Source organism: Triplophysa rosa, unplaced genomic scaffold (assembly GCF_024868665.1).
Source record: "Triplophysa rosa unplaced genomic scaffold, Trosa_1v2 scaffold124_ERROPOS303670, whole genome shotgun sequence".
NCBI lineage: Eukaryota > Metazoa > Chordata > Actinopteri > Cypriniformes > Nemacheilidae > Triplophysa > Triplophysa rosa.
In genome coordinates, this window is record NW_026634123.1 from 124,177 (window position 1) to 148,661 (window position 24,485).

The following is a 24,485-nucleotide window of genomic DNA, read 5'->3' on the forward strand; positions in this document are numbered from 1 at the left end:
CGTCCCCGCCATTAATAATATATCAGGTTTCCTTCTGGAGCTTGACTGTGTCTAAGTGTGACTGTTACTAAGAAACAAGCAAACAAGGTGATAATAATGATAATTATGTAAACTAAATTACATATGTAACGGTAACACTTTAAAATAATGGTCCGTTGTTAACAAGTAACTATGCAGAAAGTAATAGGCAGTACTACATTAACACTTACCTTAATACTATTAACTAATATAGAAGCAAGATTAACTAAGCAATAAGTAATAGCTAATTTAGGACAAAGGTAGTTTCTTATTTGGTATTTGATAATTACTAAAGAAAAATGCCATCATTGAGAACTACTTGCGAAATATGACCAATTAATAAAGAAAAAACAATTAATTACTAATCTCAACATTAACGTACAGTTTATAATGCGACAGTGTTTAATGGCGATTTTCCACCAACTCGCTCGCCCTTTGGCAGAATCTGTGCTCGTTAACTTCAGTGTTCAGATTTCACACAGTTTCGCGTATGCAGTAGGCTATAGAATGGGTAGGCAATGTAATTTCTTACCTGCTAATAATTTTTAGAGAAATTTCAGTGACATGAGATGATCCACAATGCAAAGCTGTGGTCGCGTCACGTGATTAAATTCCCGTGCCAGGAAATCCTTGGTGTTTCAAGTCTTACGAAACATTTACCCTAACCCACACCCTAACCCTAACCTTACTCCATCTAAACTACCTATGTTTGTTAAAATTGCCAAAAAAACACGGTTGCGTGATGACAAATGTGTGATGTTTTAGTTATTTTCAGGTTTTAAGTAAGGCAATGTAATCGAGCAAAGAGCCCTAAAGTTATTGGATATTGTAGAAATGTTAGTTGTGTTTAGTTCATGGCACGTAATTCCCAGATAGCAACCAAACCAGCAAATCGTTGCGGCCCAAATCCGGCCCACATACCGCGTGGAATGATGGCCCTTGGGCGGCCCGCACCTGTTTGCGAGATTTGGGCCGCAAATATTTGCTCTCTGGGTTGTCATCCGTCATATTTAAAACAGAACAGGAAAATGCTGACCAGTAACGGTATCTGTACCATATTATAAAAATGTAATGTTCATGTGTTAAAGGGACAGTTTTATTTGTCAACGACCTATATTGTGTTTGTTTTCTTGGAAAATAAAAGCAGTCATATAAAAATGGCTGAATATCTGATTTCTATAAGCGTTAAAGGCCCAGTTTTTGATTTACAGTGGCCACTGGCGATGTATTATAGATTTGCAATGAATCGCTCAGTCCAAACACGACGGTGGCCACCGTAGTACAAAAAGATGTCGTTCTCATGTTGACGCAGGGAAGAGATCATACGGGCATTAGAAAGACTGTAGAAAGAGCGATGTCATATTTATTACATAAAATAAAAGGTCTGTGGATTTTAAGTATAAAAAGAAGGATAAAAGTCAGGCAGGATCTAGGACCTGCATTAATATTGTAAAGACTTTCCAGCAGAGACGCGTTAAGACCTGCTGTATTGAGGCTTTTAGCAGAGATACTCACAGATATCTATGGAGATACTTTCCAGCAGAGAGACGTTGGAGAGAAAGATCGTCTTAAAATCACCCCCGAGGAGGTTGCTTTGATTCGGATAAGTATGCGAGTTACTGTACATTGGTTTTTCTGTTTGTTATAACCAAGTTATGTTGTTGTTCTAATATTAGCTGTGTGACGGAGCAGTTTTGAGCGTCATTGTTTATCTGGAACCGCTTTAATATTGTACTCGTCCAGATACTGGAGAGAGAGAGAGCGAGTTGGCGCTAAAACTGTAGAGAGAGCGCGTTTTACTCTCTTACTCAATGATGAATAAACTTACATTTAATCCACAGGTCACATGCGTTCCGAACTGTAGAGCACAATCCGTACGGATCACGGATCATCCGCGATCCGTTTCACCACTATACCGCAGGTGTCACGAAACGGGGTGTGAGGCAGAACCCAAGCGCAGGCAGGTGAAGGGTTAAACAAAGACTTTATTTAAATAAAACAAAAACCCACGATGGGGAGAACAAGATTAAACAAAACTGAACTCATACTGAAAAACTTCCCACGTGAGGGCAAACAAACAAGGTCCAGAAAAATGTAAAAATAATAAGTCCACAACTCGACAGGGTACACGTTAATTCCACACAAGACACGAGGCAGGGTACTTGAGTGGGGAAGCACAAGGAGGCAAACAAACAATGAACCGACACGGGCCAATGGACAGAAGGGAACTATATAGGGACACTAACAAGGATGTTGATTCAGGGCAGGTGAAGCGAATGAACACTAACGGGAAGATTACACGGGGAATGTAACACTCATGGGACAATGACAAGGGGGCGGGGCCAAAGTACGAGACAAGAAGACACGTGACGCAATGTCATAACAAACAGCCATGTGTCTCCACACAAGACATAACACACACAGACAAGACATAACGGTTCATTATGTAAGGTCTTTATACACTTCTGAAGAAATAGTTTTGTATATTATATTGCATTTCTGTCAATAGATCCTCCTAAAAACCCCGTATTGTTCCTTTAAATATTAGGATGAAGTGGATAGAGTTGTGTTTATACTTCTAGCTCCACCCCCATACATACAGCACTAAAAAAAAAGAAAAAAAATCCCGACAGTGGACACGTTCCTGGATTGCAAGACGGGGACAGCATGGGTTGTCCATTCTACAGAGAGAACTTGAGGTAAAGTTATGTTTAGTCATGAGAAAATGTAACAGAATGTAACAGAAATGCACGTCGCCATGTTTGAATGTTGTTTACGGAAGAGCTTCAGTGAGAGCGCTTCTGTGCTGTGCTTCTATTGGTCAACGTCACTACAGCGTCACAGCTGTGGTGAGCGACCAGGGAAAAAAATAAACATGCTAGTCTTTCTGTCGTGATGTCTTGCGACCTCACAGGAGCAGTTTTGGTTGTCGTATACTATGGCGAACTATACGAGACGACACGATTGAATCTTGCGTCTCGACGCCCCGTGTCGTTTACGAATTACTACGATGTCTTACGACATGCAAATCGGGCTAAAATCGTGTAATCTGGAGAGGCTATAAGGAACGTTTTCATAACAAACTTTTGTTAGCTGGGCTGTACATTATCCCACTTATTACACGGCTACTGTAATGTTATTAAAAGACATATTTATATTTAATTTGTCAAAAAAAACTTTCAAAATGATTTGCTGCATCCGGGTTACCGTGTGTTATTAGTTTTGAGCGGTTGTTATCTGGGAATAACGAACCTGCAAATGTCGCGACTGGCCAAGTTTTTAATGAAATCACACAGCCAAAAACCATTCTTCCATGGCATTGTTGTATTGTTGTAGCACGTCCAAAAATGAGTTAAAATGGTAACAGTCACAGGATCTTAACATGTAGACTTTTTATTATAGAACCTAATAACCAAAACCTATTTGTTTCTGTCTCTCTGGTGGCATTTATTGAGCATTGTGCCGAATCTCTTTCATTGCCTTTCATTTGTTAAGATGTCACAGGGAGACAAAAAGTCTTTGTGTGAGCAGGTGGACTGGAAAGATAAATGGATTAACGAAATGTTCATAATGATGTGCACATTTAAAATTGTCCTCCTAATCCGTCATTCAGTTTAGAGACAAGGGTAAAAGTTGGGCAGACCTGCTTGTCTGCGCGGTGAGCTTAAGTCAATATAGATGAACTGCAGAGGAGTACCAATCTCAACCAAGGGACTTTTTCTGTGCCAGACTGATTTTTTGCCTGGCAAGTTTAGGTTTTAAGTTTGTTTGTGATATCTCAGCAACAGTACATTGACAATGCTTAATGTGAGGCTCAGGCATTCTACAACTGTATACAACATAAAAAGTAAAACAGTAATATAAGACACTTTACAATATAGTTACAATATATATAATATATATACATATATTTTTTAAATATATTTTTTATTTTATTTTATATTGTTACAAAATATATATACAAGTATATAAAGATGTATGCACGTATATAAGTAAAGTGCAAATCCTGACTGTCAACGGTGTGAATTGGGCAATACCAGTATGTGAACAGACAGTGCATTGACATGGAAAGTACTAGCTCCGACAAAACTTTGAGGATCAAAAAATATTTACATATTTGATGTGGCTAAACATTCATGTGATACACAGTAAGCAAAAAGTTGTTTTAAAGCAGATAAGCCAGGCACGCAATGAACAGGAAACATTCTCACAATGTTCTATAAAGGGTCTCTCAAAGTTATCGAAAACATCCTCGCAGTACTGTTAAAAGAGCAATTTATCAACATTATATGCAATTGCCAAACATTATAAAAATGTATTGAAAACGTTATTCTTACATTGTTGGTTTAACATTTAAAATGTACAAAAATAACGTTTTCAGAACGTTTGCAAAACGTTCTTGTAACATACTTGTTAGCTCAAACACAATTTGTTTTTAATTGGCTGTGACCTTTTTTCACAGGTGTGATGGGTTCAGTTTACCCCCCTCAGCCCAATCAGATGATAGCTATGAATTCTGGAGCCCCTGTAGTCCAGTCTGCAGTGGTGTAAAGTAACGAATTACAAATACTCAAATTACTGTAATTGAGTAGTTTTTTTCAGGAAATGTACTTTTTAAAGTAGTTTAAAAACAGTGTACTTTTACTTGAGTACACTTTTAGTGCTGTACCGATACTTTTACTGCGCTATTGTCGTCGCTACTTTATGTTTAATTTTCATGTGATTGGTTAAGGGAATAATCAGTCCCGTTACGTGACCCCGTCCAATCAAATCGCGCATGGAAAACTTGCGTCACACAGATTTCAAGACATCTGCCGCCAATTTAGTTTAATCATGGAGGAGGACGAACGTGTGCGGCAGGCAGGGCGCATATCGAACGGCGGTTTTGCGCGCTTGAAAGTCACTGCGGGAACGAAGGCTCGTCTGATATATGGAGAAATATTGAGTTCCTGTATCACTCCGTTCGCCAAGTGTCATCCAAACGGCTATATCATGACATAAAATTGTTTACAAATGTTTTGCATTTTTTTGCATGCATTTTGGGATCTTATTTATTAATTTCTGCATATTTCTGCATTGTGGGACCTAGTACACATGATTGAACCGTGTTGGAATTGCATAAATGGTTTTAACTGGAAAACTGACCTCATGATAGACAGACAGAACAACACATTGAATGGTTATTTTGTCTGAGTTGTATCCAGTTATATGCTTTATCAGTAAGGTAAAGATGTGTTTTGTTAAAAGTAGCTATTTTCTATATAAATCTTCAAATTTGATTATTAATAATTACTCATAATTCAAGATCACCTAAAAAGTAATGAGTAACTAGTTTTTACTTTTTCTCAATTAATTTTTTAACACCAGTACTTTTACTTGTAATTGAGTACAATTTTACCAATGTAACAGTACTTGTACTTAAGTACAAATTTCTAGTACTCTTTCCACCACTGCCAGTCTGTAGGTGAGCATAAATGCATTTGATTACTTAAACATAGATGGTGATGTTGCCCAATCGGTAGGACTTTGCTATTCAGGATACATAGAACGCTGGGTGTTGGTAACATACATGCATGCATGCATACATACATACATGCATACATACATACGTACGTACGTACATTGTTTGTGTGCGTAGTCACACAGGTAGTGGCTGTGCCACCCAGCCTGAGTGATGTACCAGGGCAGATGAAATGCCCTAACTGTCAGCAACAAGTCATCACAGAGACGGGACATGTCAACGGCCTGCTGAGGTCTTGCTATTTTACTGTAAGAAACCACATTCACTTTTATCACACAAATGAGATACTAACATTCTGAGGTTGCATAGTGGGACTCTACCAAAGATGTAATATTTGTATTTCAGCCACTCAATTTCTTTCCTCTGCTATGAACAGATCATGCAGAAGTGTGATGTCTTAAAATACTAAAATATTTTACATTCTGTTCGCATTTTTGCACAATATATGTTTTATGGATCTGTATGTTTGAATAAATTGTATTATTCCAAAAACGTCTCAAAGGCCTTCTTTTTCCAACAAAAACGGTTAATAACGGATAGGTCAGTGTATTCAGCAAAGACATGGAGTTTCACGTTTGTATATTTAGATCATGATTATTAATTAACATGCCAACTTGCATTATAGTTTAAAGTAACACAGGAACATAGACAACCAAACGATGCGACATTCTTCATCTTACCAATGAAGGTGTGAAAACAGGTATTATGGTCAGGTTAAAAGATCATCTTCTGCTTTGAATCTTCATAGATCTATCAGATTCACCATCAAATGGTTTGGGAGCATTACATGTTGGAATGTTGTGTTCAGCACCAAACACATACCACCGTTATAGGGCTGCACGATAATGGTTACAATGTTATCACGGTTATTTTAAACACGACTAATAATCACGGTTAATTTCTCACTGGGATTTTGCGACACCGTACCTCAAAGCATGCTATTATTCGAACACTCCACCCCAAAAATGAACAATATCTGACCGTATTGTGCTTGCTGTCTACACATTAATACTGCGACGATTATACTCAATTAATCGCGATTAAAATACGATTAATCGTGTAGCCCTACACAGATCTTTAACACCAATACTGTGATCCTAACTGATGTAAACATTAGTATGCATTTTTATTTGAACACAAGAGGGCACAATAGATTGCAACTGATGTTCTGCTCAAAATTGTTCATATCATTTTTTCAATATGTGTCTGTGCATGTTTCTGATCATATTTCCACTCCTTAGCTTGAGGAAGTTATCATAGAGCATGGCGCTATCAACGCCAAGGTCATGGGTTCAATCCCAGGGATTGCACATACTTGGAAACAATTGTATAGTTTAATGTAATGTAAGTCGCTTTGGATATCTCAATTGTTTGCTCAACCCTCATTGTGAGTGCAAACATTATATTACAACGTTATTAAAATATTGTGCAGTTTTACAGAATGGAATGCTGTGAGAAATCTAATACCTATACCTTCAGATACATTAATGCACGCTTTTAGCACTTATCATGTATACACAGTACCTTCCTGTTCAATCAGGTGAGTGTTTGTTTGTTACTAAGATACAAAATAAACAAAATACACACAGACATTGTTAAGTAATAGCTGCAGGTACATGTGTCTATTCTTAAAGATGGGGTAACATGTTATTTCATGCATTCTGGCTTCTCATGCTTAACATGGTCAACTTGTCAAAAAACGAGTTGGACGTATGACGTAGTATTTCTGTGCTCGATACACTCCCCCAGCACTCCAACTTGTTTCGGAAAGTTTTTTCTAAGTCTGGATCCCTGTGTCGTCACAGGGATCCTAGGGCTGTGCCGATAAACGATATCATATCGAATCGCGATAGAATATATTTCAAAAACGATGATAAGCTATTGGCATTTTGACTCGATATGGATTGATCTTACAGTCAAACAGAACGCAGAAATAAACGCAACAACAGTCAGTCAGCGTGCCGCTTTTATCATGCGCGTCAAAGTACAAAGTCCATTTCATACTGCACTTGGCAAAGAAAACTCAACATCTGGAGGAAAACATGACTGGAAGCGGAAACAAAGGTGAAACTAACCTCGAGTTGTCATCACGCGGTTTATCAAGTGTCTAATTTTTTTTTCGCAATCGCCGGTTAAACAAAACAAACTTGAGGCGCAATTGCAAGCGAGTTACTTCGAAACTCAAGCATAAACGTTTTTATATCCATCGTTAACATATCTGCTAACATGAGCTGGTGCTTATGAAACAAACCAGCGCTGCCCTGTACAGATTAGAGATGTAATGAAGTGAGTTTGTGTGCACATTAAAATATTGAACCTTGTATGTAAGATGCTTGCATGATTAAAGAAATGTACTACAGTTTATGTGAGATGTCTTTTTGAAAGACTAAGGTTCACTGAATGCATTGAATGAATCCCACTACTCGAGTAAGACATTATTGCAGCGTTATGTATGTGCGCAGGTGCTGAGCCAATAGCGTTCGAATGTACGCAGTAACGGAGCCCTTCATTGGTTGAATGTACTGAATGAACACTCCCTTTACTTAACGAGTCAACTGAGTCAAAATGAGACTGAATGAACTGGTACATGTTGTTTATGGCCTAATATCCTCCGTGTTGCAACAGTGCATTCATTTAATTGAATTTTAACTGTAAAGGTTAACTTTTGTTAATAAACTGTATTTAAAATAGATTATTTTAAATACAGTTTTTTAATTAAATATATATCGAAATAAATATCGTTATCGATCAGATTGTCTGTCTTATCGAACGATGTTTAGAAGTGTCCCGCCCCCTACATTATAAAAGAAGCTGAAGCTCTGCCTGAAATCAGCCACTTGTTCATAGTTTCACTATCCTATTATTTAAACTTGAAGTGAATAAGTTTGATTTTGTGTCCCAGACTAGTGTGATCCAGTCCAAAGACATGATATCTAGAGACACGAATAAAAAAATTGTAACATTTCCAACCCGTTTAGATTCTTCACAGACGTCAAACTTCATAGCATTTTCAAATAAAAAATAAATAAATATTTACTTAAAATGTCCATCAAAACTATTTTCAAAATGTCTCCAAGTATATTACAATAAATATTCAACATTGGTAGCATTTTATATTTTACACACTGTATATGTGCACTGTTAGCCCTTACCTGCCATTTCTACAGTAATATATTGGCAACACTGTTACCAGCTAGTTACTGTAGATGTTTTACATTACAAACTACTGCAATCATGACTGTTTGAAGATACATCATCAAAAGAATCTATTAACTCACTGAAGTCACACAGTCTTACATGAACATCAAGTGTAAATAACAGATAAACACAATAAATCTGTGGAGAATTAAACACAAACATCATTAACATCTTCACTTATTACAGACAACACTTTCACTTTATTTCTGTCATCTGTGTAAGATCTTATTGAGAATGAACAGAGATTTAACTCTAGTTCATTATAGTGGTTGTTTTAAGTCACCATTATGGTGATCAGTGTTTGCTTTAGTTGGACTCTTGACTTTGTTGTGGCTTGATCCCTTTTTCAATAGTTGTATTAGTACTTTGTAATGTACGCTTATGCAATAAAACTGAAAGGGACTTTTCAGGAAATGCACCTTTATGTTTGCTTAGTATCTGAAAATACATCAGAAAGAACTTGATTATATAATAAAATTATAGCATTTATGATTTATTAAGATTTGTTTGGTAAAGTGAACACAGCTGTTATAATAGAAAAATATCTGTTAAAAGAAATATTTATTTGCAATTGAGACACACTTAGACACTTGACATACAAATCTCATCAATGGTGACAAACAATCATGAATGAGTTTCGTACTATGCACCCAGCAAGCAGTTCAGTTGATTGTCACCGTTGTTGAGATTCATGTGTGGATTGTATATGTCTTTGTGTGCCAGATTCATTCTGTAGAATAATTTTTTGTCTATATGTTGTGAGAGCACTTTTGGAAGTGAAAATACTTACATTTTTTTACTGGTTCACATCACTTCATGACAATTGTCCCACCATATTGTCACTTTTGAGCATAATGTCCTTTTCCAAAACAAACATGTTTAGAGCGCACGATCAGGTAGAGCTGATTTAAGAAATGAGAGCCAACAGCCCGACTAAAAGAAACACTGACATTCAAAAATTCAACCTCAAAAAGAGCTTTTGTAGATGTGTGACCTACAGTACAGTGACTGGCAGGCAACAGTGTTGCCCATATATTACTGTAGAAATAGCAGGTAAGGGCTAACAGTGTGTATTTATTCATCTTTCCGATTTTCTATTGCTCCACCCCGTCCCCATCTCTCTCTGTCATATAAGTTAGTTTCACCTGTATCCTGTCTATACTCCCCCGGTGAGTTTCTAAAGAAGAGACATCAGCGTTTACACAGCGGAAACACGCAGGTATGTGCTTTTGTTGAAGAAATTATAGAAAAAAATATTTTGCTGCATTTTAGGCTTGGGTACATCTGCCTTTCTTAGATTGCGACACATTTTTATTGAAAACACCCGGTTATTATAGTAGTTACTGTATATTAAGCACAGATACTAGAACAACAGGTATAACCCTGAATGATATATGTTATAAACTGTAAAAACTTAGTTAAATAGTTGCATGTACATAGTAACAATACATACTGTAGAAAGTATATATGTTAACAGCTCATGGTATTTACAGAAGAATCATTTTTTGCATACCACACAACAGTAGCTATGTTGTTTTTCTGGTGCTGCTCGCTACAACAAAACATTTCACATCAATAAGATTGGCTTTCAGGTTTTCGTAAAGCAGTGGATAAATACACAATTTACAATTGACATGTTTTGTTATCTTATGCATTTACATTTCATATACTCTATAGCTTCCTCGCATGGTTTTGTCATCCACCAGACCTTTCTGTTGCGCAAAAGGGTCTTTGAATTTAAAGATCTTAATCAGACTATAAAAATATACTGGGGTTTTTGTAATACCTTGCAATGTTTTTCCATCATTTAAACAGTGACCTTTTTAAACATAGATTTAAAATATCTAAACTCTGTCTTGTTTTTGTTCTTGTTGCATAGTCACAGATTGTTGACAATGAAAAAGAAACGCAGCACCCCTACACAGGACGAGGCCGACGGTTCCTACCCCGTACAACAGTTTGCTAACCTTCCTCAACCAGGTGGGATGAGCATCTCATCTGTCTCCATCTCACAAAGTGAAACTATTCATGGAAATGTTATAGTTTGACAGTAGCATAACAACTATGTAAAGTAAGTGGCTATGCGTTGATGAACGTGTTTTCTAGTTCTTCCACATTTCAAACTTTTTTACAGTTCCAATGACCAACATTTACATCCCACAAGCCACCCCAGGGCCTCAAACTGTCCAGATTGCAGCTGCACCTGGCGTAGGTAAGCATCAATATCTGCAACTGATGCAGTGATAATATGATGCCATGATTCTGTTGCTTGTGTAGCCAATCATGCTTTGATTTATTTTCAAGTTCAAACGCCCACAGCCTACACCCCACAACCTGCACAAGTGGCAGTCATACCTGCACCTGCTTTAACTCCGACATGCCCGTCTACGGTTGGTGAAGGTGAATGTTGATGCTTTAGTTTCGCTTTGCATTTCAAGACTGTTCATAATGTAGATAGTTTCATACATTCAATCATCACAGAGAAAACAAAGAAGCCCGCAACATTCCAGAACATCTGCCATCATGATATATAGAGGTCATAAGACTGAATGGGTGTGTAACGATAAGCTCAGCTCAAGATTCAATACGATACACGTTACGGGGTTACGGTTACACGATTGCATCACAATATTTGTAAAAATTTAAAAGATGTGAAACTGACACTCAAATGACAGATTTCCCCCCAAAACATGAACAATTTTGTTAAAGAATTGACAACATTCAAGGTTTAATTCAACCATTTTTTTTTGTAAACTAATAAAAGCTGAATATCTGTCATCAAAAATAAAACGGAATTTTAACATAAAAATATATTTCATTTAAAAATATATTACCATAGCTCTACGATACATATCTCAATGATTTATATTTTGATACAGTATGCAATACTTCAATATATTGTTAGACCTCTACTGTAATTATTAAAGCGACACTTTGTCATTTTTTACCTCTAAAATAATGTCTCTAAAATAATTTCAGTGGTAGAACATCTCTAAACCACCACAGTCTGTAAGTTTGGGTCGGTACACACCGAAAAACTTGTTTCAAACTTGTTTAGTGGAAAACAGTTTCTTAATGGATTTTTAATAACATGAATATCAATTACTTTTTCTTTTTGAGTTTATAACTAATTCGGCCCTTTATTAAATAAAGTTTTCAGATTTACTTTATAGATTTTTTGTGATAGAATACAATGCTATGTAATGTCATTTGAGTATTTCTTCACTTAAATGTCTCTGTAGATGTTTAACATCCAGCTTTACATTTTTCGTCTTTAGCGTCAGCAGCCGCTCAACCACCCGTACCAGAAACAGTCAAGGGTGCATCTCCGGTGACACAGACAGACCCGTCTTCATCCACACCTGGTGAATATTAATCGTTTAGTTTCACTTTGCATTAATGTGTCATGTTTTTCATGCGCTAACTTCATTCAGTCAACCATCACATGGAACATAAAGAACCCCACAACATGCCAGAACTCTGTTTCAAGAGTATTGAAGAACAACAACCCTCTCTAGACAGTAGTTGATATTTGACAATATGGTTTTTCAAAATGTTTTTAAATGTATTTTTACAAACATTGTTTTGTTTTGTTTCATTTTATTTGGTTTAGCAACAACAGTCCCTCCTCCACCATATGAACCAGAACCAGTCCAGTCTGGAGCTGTGTCTGCTGCCGGTGAGCTATGCTGCTCGTCTCAGTTTCTAAGTTTGAAAATCAGTTTCAGGTTCTTAGAAATTAATTTTTAGGTTCTCAATGAACATTGTTTCAAATTGTAGGTAGATTTGTGTCAGTGTGACCCTCCTCCGTCCCAATTTAAATAATTACCTCATTATATTAAACCCTGGGGACTTGATATGACTTTTGGGACAGAGCCTGTACTTTAAAGGAATAGTTCACCCAAAAATAAAATTTCTGTCATCATTTACTCACCCTCAGGTTGTTTCAAACCTGTATAAATTTCTTTCATCTGCTCAGAACAAAGACATTTATACAGATTTGGAACAATCTGAGGGTGAATAATTAATTAATTTTTGGATGAAGTATCACTAAGGATTGTAAGCAAAATTCACTCACTATTATCTTTTAGGGATGGGCAGGTGAACTCAAAAATTGCTTTTTTTTATATTGCAATATACAATATCGGTATGCATATAAACACCTGTGTGATGAATGACAGGACCGATGTGGCTATTTTTATAATGTATAAACAAGTTAATGTCAAGCTCTAAAATATTTTATTGGTAGAAAGTTTTTATGGGTGGGAGGGGCTCCTTGGAGTATTGTTGAAAACAATGCGGGGGCTTGGAGTAAAAAAGGTTGAGAACCCCTGATTTAGATGTTTAACATTAAGCTTTTATTTTTCGCTCTTCCGCTCAACCAGAAACAGTGAAAGGTGCATTTCCTGGCAATACACAGGCAAACCCGTCTTCCTCTACGGCTGGTGGAAGTAAATATAAATCCTTTAGTTTCATTTTTTGTCGTGTTTTTCATGTGAATGGCTCCATACAGTCAACATTCTTTGTCAGCAACATTCTGGAACTCCACCAGTGTGTTCAACACTGTAAAAACACACTCTTAAAAATAGAGGTGCTTAATAGGATCTTCACAGCGATGCCATAGAAGAACCATTTTTGTCACGGCTTTCAAGGAAAGAACCCAATTGCAGGTAGCGGTAGGTGGTGGGAAAACAAAGACTTTAATTAATAAACACAAAAAAAACATAAAAACCCACTAGGGGGTAAACAACAATGAACAAGGAATAATAATAAATTGACTCGACAGGACATGATAAACTGACAGGACTAAACTAAAACAACACTTGACATAAACTAGAGCTACACAACTTGAATTGAACTAAATCGGAATAAATCCACAGAGCATGAATTGACGGACCGTCAAACATTGAGGCATAAAGCAAACAAGACGTGTAAGCAAAACGAACCAGCACAGGACAGCAAACACAAGGGCATTAAATAGGGAGACTTACAAAGGATAATTAACAAGGGACAGGTGTCGGGAATGAAACACTAATGGAAAGCTAAACGAGAGGGGCGGGGCCAAAGACGAGACCAGAGAGCACGTTATGTCAGAAGCAACAATAACATGCCTCTCTCCACACAAAACATGAGGCTCTGTCATGATCCTGCCACTAGACCAAGAAAGACATGACATGATGAGGCAGAATCATGACACATTTTTGGTTCCACAAAGAACCATTCAGTCAAAGGTTCTTCAAAGAACCATCTCTTTCACACCTTTTCATAATATGAAGAACCTTTTTTCACCACAAAGAACGCTTTGTGAAACACAAAGGTTTTTCGGATGTTCAATGTTCTTTATTGAACCATTTAGACAAAAAAGTGAAGCCCCTTTATTTTTAAGAGTCCATGCTTGCTGCCTTATGTTTAAAAAAATTTTTGATGCTTTACCTTGAAAATGGTGTGGGGGGTTTTGTAGTAGTGTGTAGTTGTTTTTATGTTGTCCACATATTCAGTTTTGATCTTTTTTATCGTTTTGTTTGTTTTAGCGTCAGCGGCTGCTGCTCCTCCACCATATGAACCACAACCAGTCCAGGGTGCAGCTCCTGTGACTCAGACAGTCCAGTATCCACCGATGCCCGGGGCAGGTGAGCATTATTGTATTATTATTATTACATAGAATTCTGACACTGTAAACCATCTTTGATTTTACCATGTGCTTTGATTTTATTTTACAGTTCCAATGACCACAGTTTACCCCCCGCCACCTGCACAAGGTACAGTCATACCTCAGTCCAGACTTCATCTACTACAATAACGTGAATAGCTTTTTATATCCAAACAGTCATTTGTGATTTTTAACTATTAATTTTTCTTTCACCTCCTGCACCACAAACAGTCAAGGGCGCATCTCCTATGATTCGTACAGTCCAGTATACAGCTATGCCAGGCGCACGTGAGCCATTATAATAGTTTCACTCCAAATCCAAAATGAATTGTAACAAAACAAAAATCTAATTGATCTTTTATCCATTTTTTTTAGCTTTAGCAACCCATCCTATGCAACATATGCCTGGTGTAGGTGAGCTGTAGTTGTGCTAGTTTACATCATGCAAATGATTAAATTTTGCAAAATATTTTTTTTTACGTATTGTTGTTTTCGCCACATGTAGGCATGCCCATTGTCGCTATGCCCTGCAAATTGAGTGACGTACCGGGGCAATCGAGATGCCCTCACTGCCAGCAACAGATTGTCACAGAGACAACATACGTCAACGGCCTGCTCGTCTGGGCCATCTGCGGCGTTCTTGGCCTTTTTGGGTAAGAAAACCATATTTGCCATCATATCGCATTGACTATCGACAAAAGTTCCGCACAAGCGTTTGTCTGTCCAAGAACAGCTCACTTACACGCAGGGCCACTCATAGATTGGGAATTTCATTTGCAGTCCAATGAAAAACGTATTCGGTCCACAGAGAAACACACTGACAGAGTTTCTGTTGTGTTCTGCAGGATTTGGCCGTGTTGTTTGATTCCGTTCTTTGTGGACGCCTGCAAGGACGTAGAGCATCGCTGTCCGCAGTGCAAGACCATCCTCTATATACATAAACGAATGTAGCTTTTCCTGAAGAAAACCACAATCTAGACAAAGAGAGCCTCGGAGACAAACACAAACCAAATATGTCCCATAAATGTGTTTTACCCTGTACTGGGCGTAACTTAATACACACAATGACACAAAATGAAAATCATAGCAAGTGCTTGTTAATAATGGTATTTTCACTGTCGATATTATTCCTAAAAGAATTTGTTTCATATTTAGTATCGCCAATAATATTTCATATTTAGTATCGCTATGGGTAATTGCTAAGTTTGCATAACACACACGTTATTCTTTTTGTTGTTTAATTAAATTGTTGTTCATAATCATAATGTTTAAGAGATTTATTCATGTGTGTTATCTCCACATCACACTTTTGAAATACCTTTGCGCTGAAGTCCAGAAGAAAAACATAAGAAACAAACTATGCGGGTCTAAGACACTAGCTAATCTAGTTTTGTGGGGAGTTAGGTGACGTGTCATTTAAAGGGATACTTCACCCAAAAATGAAAATTCGGTCATCATTTAGGCTACTCACCTCCGAGTTGTTCCAAATCTGTGTAAATGTCTTTGTTCTAATGAACACAGAGAAAGATATTTTGAAGAATGCTTATAACCAGACAGATTTTGCCCCCCATTGGCTACCATAGTAGGAAAAAATACTTTATTTTTTATTTTTTGTTCTGTTGAACACAAAAGAAGACATTTTGAAGAATGTAGGATAGCAAACAGTTCTGGGGCACTTTTGACTACTATTGTATTGTTTCCTGGTTGTCAATGGGGGGCAAGATCTGTTTGGTTATAAGCATTCTTCCAAATATCGTTCTCTGTGTTCATTAGAACAAAGAAGTTCATACAGATTTGGAACAACTCGAAGATGAGTAAATGATGACAGATTTTTCATTTTTGGGTGAAGTATCCCTTTAAACAAGAGTTTTTACCTTTACCTTTCACCTTTTTACCGTTTTACCGTTTTACTATTTACCTTTTACAACGGCTGGTGATTGGAAAGATTAAATAGAAAGCAGAAGAACGTATAGAAAAGGGGGAAAAGTTGCCTCTGTTGGGTTTTTGAGTTTTTCCTGTAAAATACTTTTTTTGTGTGTATTGGGATGCAGCAATCAAATTGCATGCATGTAAAATATAGTATGAGGGGCACTGTGTTCATTGGCCCTCAAAAATGGAGCAATTCCATCATCTGCTTTGAGTTTTTAGCAGATCAGATTTGCTTTGCCTCCATCACCTCTAGATGATTTGGAGGCTCCAGGCCATAAAATAAAGCCTACTGTGTAGGTGAGTATTCAGCTCCAAATCCTCAGAGATATTTAAAGCGGCCAATTTCATATTAATCTTGAGTACCTATAGAGTAGTATTTCATACTTTGTATCTTCGAAGAGTATTTAGTTTGATCACATTTATAAAAGATAGATACAGCTGTACGATTATTTCCGAAAGCATACGATGCGTGCGGGGGGGAGGGGTAGGCTGAACTAAAGCACGCGCGCACCCATTGCCAACAAAACACAGACATCAGTTTCACTCACCGCATGCGGTTCATGTCCGGCATCTTTTAGCGCTGGGACGGCTCCATTTATCAGTTTCAAACGATCTCCAAATCCAGCGTTATATCCACCGTTTATATAACATTCATCAGCCAAATGCAGTGAACAAACAAACACCTGAACTTCGCGAAAGTATGCTCTCTCTCTCTCTCTCTCTCTCTCCTGCACACAAGTGAAAGTGACGTCTGCGCACGCTCCTTCTCCTGCTCTCCTTGCTGCCGCGTGGGCGTGCCGCGTGCTTTTCCTGGAGAATTGTCCAATAAGGGACTAAGAAAAATTGTTACGAAACAGTTTTATATGTTCGAAAAAAAAACATGTACGATCGCTGGGGGAGTGTATCGAGCACAGAAATACTACGTAATATGCCCAACTCGTTTTTTGACAAGTTGACCATGTTAAGCATGAGAAGACAGCACGTTTAGCATTGTAAAGAAGTCTGAATGCAGAACACACTGTTGCACCACCCCTTTAAAACCAATTAATTAAACATGTTTAATAAGAATCTCGTTTTGAACACTAGAGGGCACTCTAGCTTGCAATTGATTTTCTGTTCAGATTTGATGTCAGATTGATGTCAATTTATGTCAGACCATTAGTGTCAGATTTGATGTCATTGTTTATTTCTGTGCATTCTTCTCAGATGTACCTGCTGTCATCTAATGTTTCTCATACATGTTGAATGGGTACTAATTCTATTGTACGGTAAATCATACTGATAAACAAAACTTTTATAATTACAATTGAAGTTACATAAACTGAATCACAGTTCTGTGACCCTGTTTGTCATGAAATTTGATTTGTATAAAAAAAATCATAAATTGCTCCACCCTCTCTCTGTCTCGTTCTCTCTCTTTGTCTGTGCCATACTTGTGAATTAAGCCTGTTTCCTGTCTATACTCTCACAGTGAGTTTCTAAAGAGGAACATCAGCCGAAACACACAGGTATGTGCCATATTCTAATGTGATTTGGTGTTGCATGTAAAAAAGGAGTGATCACTTTAAATATGTCGTAGACATAGTGCCAATGCTAGTCATGTTAAATTGGTAAGATTACACAGAATGTGTACGAAATCATTTGGATTTTAACGAAAAATATAATCCAACGTCTATAAGGTTCTACTATGTAGGTTCTATGTACCACGGCCCTGCCAAAAATGAAGAGACCCCTCCAGTTTCTGGATGTGAGCAACTCCAGCGTTATGGATGTGACATTTTGCGTTACGGATGTGACATACAGTATAAACTCAGAGAATGTATTTGTTACCAATGTACTGAACCATCTGTTTATATTTGACTAAACCCTTGTTGATAGAGTTTAAACATCAGAATAATATCAATCTATGCACAAGTTTTCTATTTTAAAAAAGTATGCGTTATGGATGTGACAAAGAAAGGACACGGTTTTGGGGAGATGACAAACTTTGTTGGATTTATTTGAATAAAAATGTGCAAACCAGAAGCAATAATACCCAACAAATGGAGAAGGGATGCCTCTTCACAGAACATAAAATAGTATTTATTCATGAGGAATATGTGCCGTTATGGATGTGACACTCCTGAAAATGGTACTTACCTGACTATGGAAAACCATGCATTAAAAATAAAACAAATGCTTTAAAAGCTTGAAGAGAGACCTGAAATGGGTATTTGAACGACCAAATGTTGACATCTGTGCTAAAAAACGTTCTTTTTTCATGGTAAGGTTGATGTTTTTACGGAATTGCCCATGTATTGTGTCCATTCCTTTCCAATGTCAAAGCAAACCTCAGAAGTGACAGAAAGTGACCAAACATACAATGCCAACATACTTGAAAACGTTGACTAAAACCAGGGCAATTACTTCAAGCTTTTCCTGAAAACATTAGTAAAGTGTTGTTAAAAATATATATGAACCTGTTTTCCTTTCAGTGTTCGAGGTCTGAAAACATTGCATCTTTTTTTACCAGTTACAGTTTTCGTTTTTCAGCAAATAAAATTGAATAATAACACTATTTTTATTTGTAATTTGGATGGAATGATCTCGGTTGTTTCTCAGTAGTTTGTTTCACAGAACAAAACTGATCCTTTTACTTAAACACGAACCTATACATAAGAAAAACTGAAAGTTCTAAACCGTGAGCTCCAGAAAACATGTAGCTTTTGTTCTTTTGTGAGGTTCCACATTTGGTTTTCTTGCTGTTTTGGTGCCTTGCTTGTTTTTATGATCTTGACTTGTGTAGGTCTGTGGGTGAAGAAGTTTCTGCCACACTTACATTTACATTTAGTCATTTAGCAGATGCTTTTATCCAAAGCGCTGTACACGCATACTTTCACTATCATTTTTTCCAAACACACGTTCTGCCGGTTCATCCGTCACTGTCACTTGGCAATGTTGGCAGACTGGCTGGTCAGGCTTCCGCTGTAAAAATCTCATGCCAACATGAGAGTGAGAATGACACCTAGATCTACAGTGGCCCTCTGAAAATGTATCTGGCAACCATTAACAAACGTATGACACAAATAGACATCTGAATTAACGTTTCACAAATAGATTGTTTATGCAACATGTGGATAGATAAATAATGTGATGAGTTACATTAATAATGTTCTGTGGCTTAAAAGCATTTTCATAAGAATATGTTTATATGTCCATACATTTGAAGAACTTTAAGTGTCCGAAGGATGTTCAGGGCCACTTTAATTCTTCAGATATATACCGCATTTCTCTAAATGACTTAAAAAGTGCTTCACGAAAGGGTGGTTAACTATCCAATCCATGCAGTCAATGGATCACAAAATGCACTATTGTCGCTGTTCACTAATTCTCTCTTCACAGGTTATTCACCGATGCGAAATAAACTCCCCGTACCGGCAGTGGTCCAGACCGATGCTGTCTGCCCTGTCCCGCAGCTCACTTACCCACCTCAACCAGGTCAGCACAAGAGCAATAAACGATTTTTTGAAAAAATATTAAGTGACAGTAGTGTAAATGTGTAGTCAACCAGCCCAGTGTCGATCAACTGCTTATGTTTATATTACAGTTCCAGTGACTGCATCTACTGTACACCTAGCATCCATGCTTTAGTTTTACTCTGTATTGTAATATTTGGGTGTAACACGATTAACTAGAATGACCACTGGCGTGGATATGTTTGGTTTAGCGTTTACTACGCGATAAAGTATTTTATTTTACAATAGTGCAATGACTATTCTGGTCCGATTGCCCTGAGGAGGGGCTTCAGTGTTGCTTTTTTCTAATAATTGTTTTTGTACAAATCTGATGTTGTACACAGATAATTACCCCCAACAAACTAGAGACTCATCAACATCCTATGAAACTCATCCATTCTCATCTAAGGGTGGTGAAGGTGAGCATTGAAGCTTCAGTTTCACTTTGTATTATGTGACTCTCGCAATGCTTCATGCAGATCTGCCTGACGTTTGACTACATTAAACTCATCTTTTCTTTAGATAATCCACATTCCCAATCAATCACATCCCAATCGGTCGGAATGAAAACATTCAAGCCTACGTGTAATATAACTCAGACACTCACTTCCACAGATGTACAGGGCACAGGTGAGCATTTGTGCTGCACAGCTTTATTTTGTTTTATTCTGTGTCACTTGGTTTTCCATTCCGAAATGTTTCTGTTGATTTCCAACATCTATTTTTGCTTTTTTTAGCATCAGCTTCTCCACCTCCGTACAGTGCAGGTAGATTCACTTTCAAGGATTCCGGTTCACTCTGTTTCCACCATACTATTTGAGTATAAGACGATGATGTAAAGATATTCATCACATTGGACATAAGATGTCCCACAACATTCCACATCTTTGCCATCATGTTGACATCATGAATAAAGACAAAAGCTTTACAAAAGACAAAAAGTATATCAAGTCAACTTTTGAAAACAATGGCAATTATGCCATGTACTTCATAACTTTTCTGTTCTTTTTTTGGTCCCAGTGCCCCAGTACACCTCACCACAGTACAATCCACAACTGCTCCAGCAACAACACGGACACGGTACCGTCCAGTATTCATCTACAGCTGAGCATTCATGCTTCAGTTCACTTTGTGTTATTTTACTCTCATAAAATGTACTGTAAGTAGCTTTATATTGTAAAATAAACCTGTGCGGGGGATTCCCACGAAATCCTGGTTTCAAGATGTACAGTAAAACATAATTTTCTTAAAAATACTCATGTCAACAAATTGCCTTTTTAATTATTAAAACAAGGTATGTTTAAAAGCATTCTTTAAAAAACTTTTGCTGACCGGTTTAACATAATTTTAAACTTTTTTTATTTTTACAAAAAAGTCCTTAAAAATTCTTATTACCATAACCATTGAAAACCGTTGGACATAAGATGTCCCATAACGTTCTACATCTCTGCTATGTTGCAATCAAGAATGAAGACGAAAGCTATACAAAGAGCTTTACAAAAGACAAAAAGTATATCATGTCAACTTATGAAAACTGTACCAAGCCATGTACTTCATAACTTTTCTGTTCTTTTTTTGGTCCCAGTCCCCCAGTACACCTCACCACAGTTCAATCCACAACTGCTCCAGCAACAACACGGACACGGTACAGTCCAGTATTCATCTACAGCTGAGCATTCTGAGCAAGTTGAACATTTTCAACTCGAGCTATGAATTCGCGCGAAGATTTTTCGTGTCACTCACGCGAAAATAACGAACTTTTCCCACGAGTAGCTAATAAAGAGCGTTGAACGCGATTGCTGGCGTTTGGTGTGAACACAGTATAACACCAAGGCAGTAAAAGTTTTGTTTTGTTTTGTTTTATTTATTTTGTATATTGTTTTTTATTTTTGAATAATGCTTTCACAACATTGCATTTTCTGATTTTAGCACAACACACCATTTTTATACCTTTTTTCAACTTTTCACTGAATTAGATTAGCATGGAAATGTTAAATATGTGTCAGTGAGATTAAGTGCTCTTGCATGGCTTTAGTAAACATGAATTGTAGTTTTACACTGTTTGCTCTACAGGAACCCCGTGGGTTTTGATGGGGGTTTTTTTAGTTCCTGTCACCTGCATAAAGCATAACACCTAACGTAACTCAAACAGCCCAGTTCTCATCTATAATAGCTGCATATCCTCAAACAGCCCCTCGTGATATGATTCAATGAGCTCTCCTTCATTCAAATATCTCTGTGGATTTTTACTATACAGATTATAGGATTGGTCCACCACCAGGACCAGAACCTGTCAGGTCTCAACTCTATATCACCCAAGCCTTACAGCTGGCAGGTACGTCTGTTACATGTGAGCCGTTATTAGAGACCCAGAATTACTGTATTTTCTGTCCATAATGCAAAAATGCTTAATTGTAATATAAATATTTGTCATTTTTTCCTGCGTACGTAGCCCTTCAGGTGGTCGTTGTGCCACCCTCTCTGAGTGATGTACCGGGACAGACGAGATGCCCTCACTGCCAACAGCAGGTCGTCACTAAGACCAAATACGTCAACGGCCTACTCACCTGGACCATCTGCGCCAGTCTTGGCATTTTTATGTAAGTAATCACTATTATCACCATAAACCATAAATTGTAGTGCCATGACTCTTTGCAGAAACTTAAAATCCACCAACTAGTTCTTCTTGTAAATACAGCAGAAGTCAGAGTGACACGATGGGAAAACAATAGCTTTTGCTGTACGCACTGACAGTGTCTGTTGTGTCTTTCAGGATTTGGCCCTGTTGTTTGATTCCGTTCTGCGTGGACGCTTGCAAGGACGTAGAGCATCGCTGTCCACAGTGCAAGACCCTTGTCTATGTACACAAACGAATGTAGCTTTAACCATGAAAAACAAGCTTGACTAAATGAACTATTAAACCCAAAGGGGCCGTTTCCCGGACAGGGATTATCTTAAACCAGGACTAGGCCTTAGTTAAATTAGTCATTTTTAAAAACATAATTTACAAAAAAACATTACTGGTGTACATCTTGAGACAATCACGCGGATATATTTTGAGACATGTCATTTGCAAGTTGTTTTCGATCAAGAAACGTCTAACATTTAAGTTAGTCTGGAACTAGGCTTAAACCCTGTTCAGGAAAGTGTACCAAACCCTTTTTTAACCTTTAGTCTGCATTATTAGAATGCCTAAATTGTATGTTTAAATGTACCACCAGGGCATTAAACAGGCTTTTAGATTTATTATCTTAAAATAAGACGATGAGGATGATAATGATCATGCATGCATTGTATTTCTAATTGCTGTTTTGCACAACACACTATGTTTATTCTTTTTTTTGTGTTAATTTTGTTCTATTCAATTTTATTAACATGAAGTCTGAATATGTGGCAATGAGAATAAGAGTTATTGTATGGTGTAAGAAAACTCTCACTTTCAAGTCTTTCCCTAAGACGAGCACATCAAGATAAACAGTAGCCATATTTTATTCTTATCTTTATTTAAATATTAAAACAGGGGTGGTGCAAGTGATTTTGACAAGCCAACATTCACATAAGTTGACCCACATAATAATGTTTAATTACCTTTGTTCTAGTCAAGAAAAGAAAACCAAAGACAATGCAAGCCTAGAAACTTGTTCATCTAGTTTTGATGAAGGATGAGGGTGTGGATTCACACGGGTTAAGACGTCACTGTAACATATCTGTCATAATTAGATCCGTTGCATTATCAGGTTTTCACTACATGATGGTGGCAAAAAAAATCATGACAACTATATTTTCGAGATATTTATTGTCATTTTTTTAAAGAATTAAACTATGCTATCTGTCACGTTTATCTTCAATGTTGTTCGTTTGTGTTTTATCTTTTTTTGATATTACGATATACAGTATGTAGAATTATTGGTTATTGACAATGACCACTATATTGTGACACTTAGCATTGCATAGTCAGAATGCAATGTTTCTCAAATTTATCAGATGAGTTTTCTATTTATTTAACTGTTCAACAGTGTCCCGAATATAAATACACCAGAAAGTTGTTAACAAAGATGAATTGGAAAGCAGAAATAGAACTATGCAAAAATTGACTTTCTTACTTTTCCAGTAAAAATGTCTACTAATTTTTGAATCAAGATGCATTTTCTTGATGAGCAAAATGACCTAAGAAAATAAGTCTTGTTTTTAGTAAGAAAATATGAAATTTCAGTGAATTTGTGCTTAAAACAAGCAAAAAAATCTGCCAATGGGGTAAGAAAAATAATCTTGAATTAAGGTTGACCTTTTTCTTAGTCACTCAATTCAAGATTATTTTTCTTACCCCATTGGCAGATTTTTTGCTTGTTTTAAGCACAAATTCACTGAAATTTCATTCTTTTTTACTAAAAACAAGACTTATTTTCTTAGGTCAGTTTGCTCATCAAGAAAATGCATCTTGATTCAGGAATGTTTAGACATTTTTACTGGAAAATAAGAAAAAAAGACTTAGTAAGAAAGTCATTTTTGCAGTGTATTGAGTAACCAAATAAATCATTTAATTCTGGGTAAATCGCCACATGGAAATAGAAAGTCGAGGGATATTTCAACTTCATTTATATTATATAGTTTTGCCCAAAGTGCTTCACAAACATTAAAACCAATAGTACAATATAAACGCATACAACCAACATAT

At 37.0% G+C, this 24,485-nt stretch overlaps 1 protein-coding gene across 5 annotated transcripts; it reads left to right on the plus strand.

The window, feature by feature from the left end:
* The first annotated feature begins 84 nt into the window (after positions 1-84).
* LOC130549500 (cell death-inducing p53-target protein 1-like) lies at positions 85-21,450 on the plus strand. Of its 5 annotated transcripts, XM_057326729.1 has the most exons (19): positions 85-2,717; positions 9,877-9,956; positions 10,617-10,717; positions 10,872-10,949; positions 11,042-11,137; positions 12,016-12,102; positions 12,351-12,416; positions 13,123-13,188; positions 14,269-14,367; positions 14,458-14,496; positions 14,619-14,675; positions 14,763-14,801; positions 14,893-15,040; positions 17,788-17,824; positions 19,698-19,793; positions 20,155-20,229; positions 20,333-20,440; positions 20,548-20,577; positions 20,831-20,890. In XM_057326729.1, the coding sequence occupies exons 3-17, from the start codon at positions 10,633-10,635 to the stop codon at positions 20,375-20,377; spliced, it is 1,113 nt and encodes a 370-aa protein (XP_057182712.1). In that variant the 5' UTR covers positions 85-2,717; positions 9,877-9,956; positions 10,617-10,632; the 3' UTR covers positions 20,378-20,440; positions 20,548-20,577; positions 20,831-20,890. The 5 variants fall into 5 exon arrangements, with proteins under 5 accessions (XP_057182712.1, XP_057182717.1, XP_057182713.1 ...); XM_057326730.1 differs by lacking the exons at positions 85-2,717; positions 20,831-20,890 and adding an exon at positions 21,396-21,450 and having other exon boundaries at positions 9,502-9,956; XM_057326731.1 differs by lacking the exon at positions 85-2,717 and having other exon boundaries at positions 9,503-9,956; positions 14,769-14,801.
* The last annotated feature ends 3,035 nt before the right edge of the window (positions 21,451-24,485 follow it).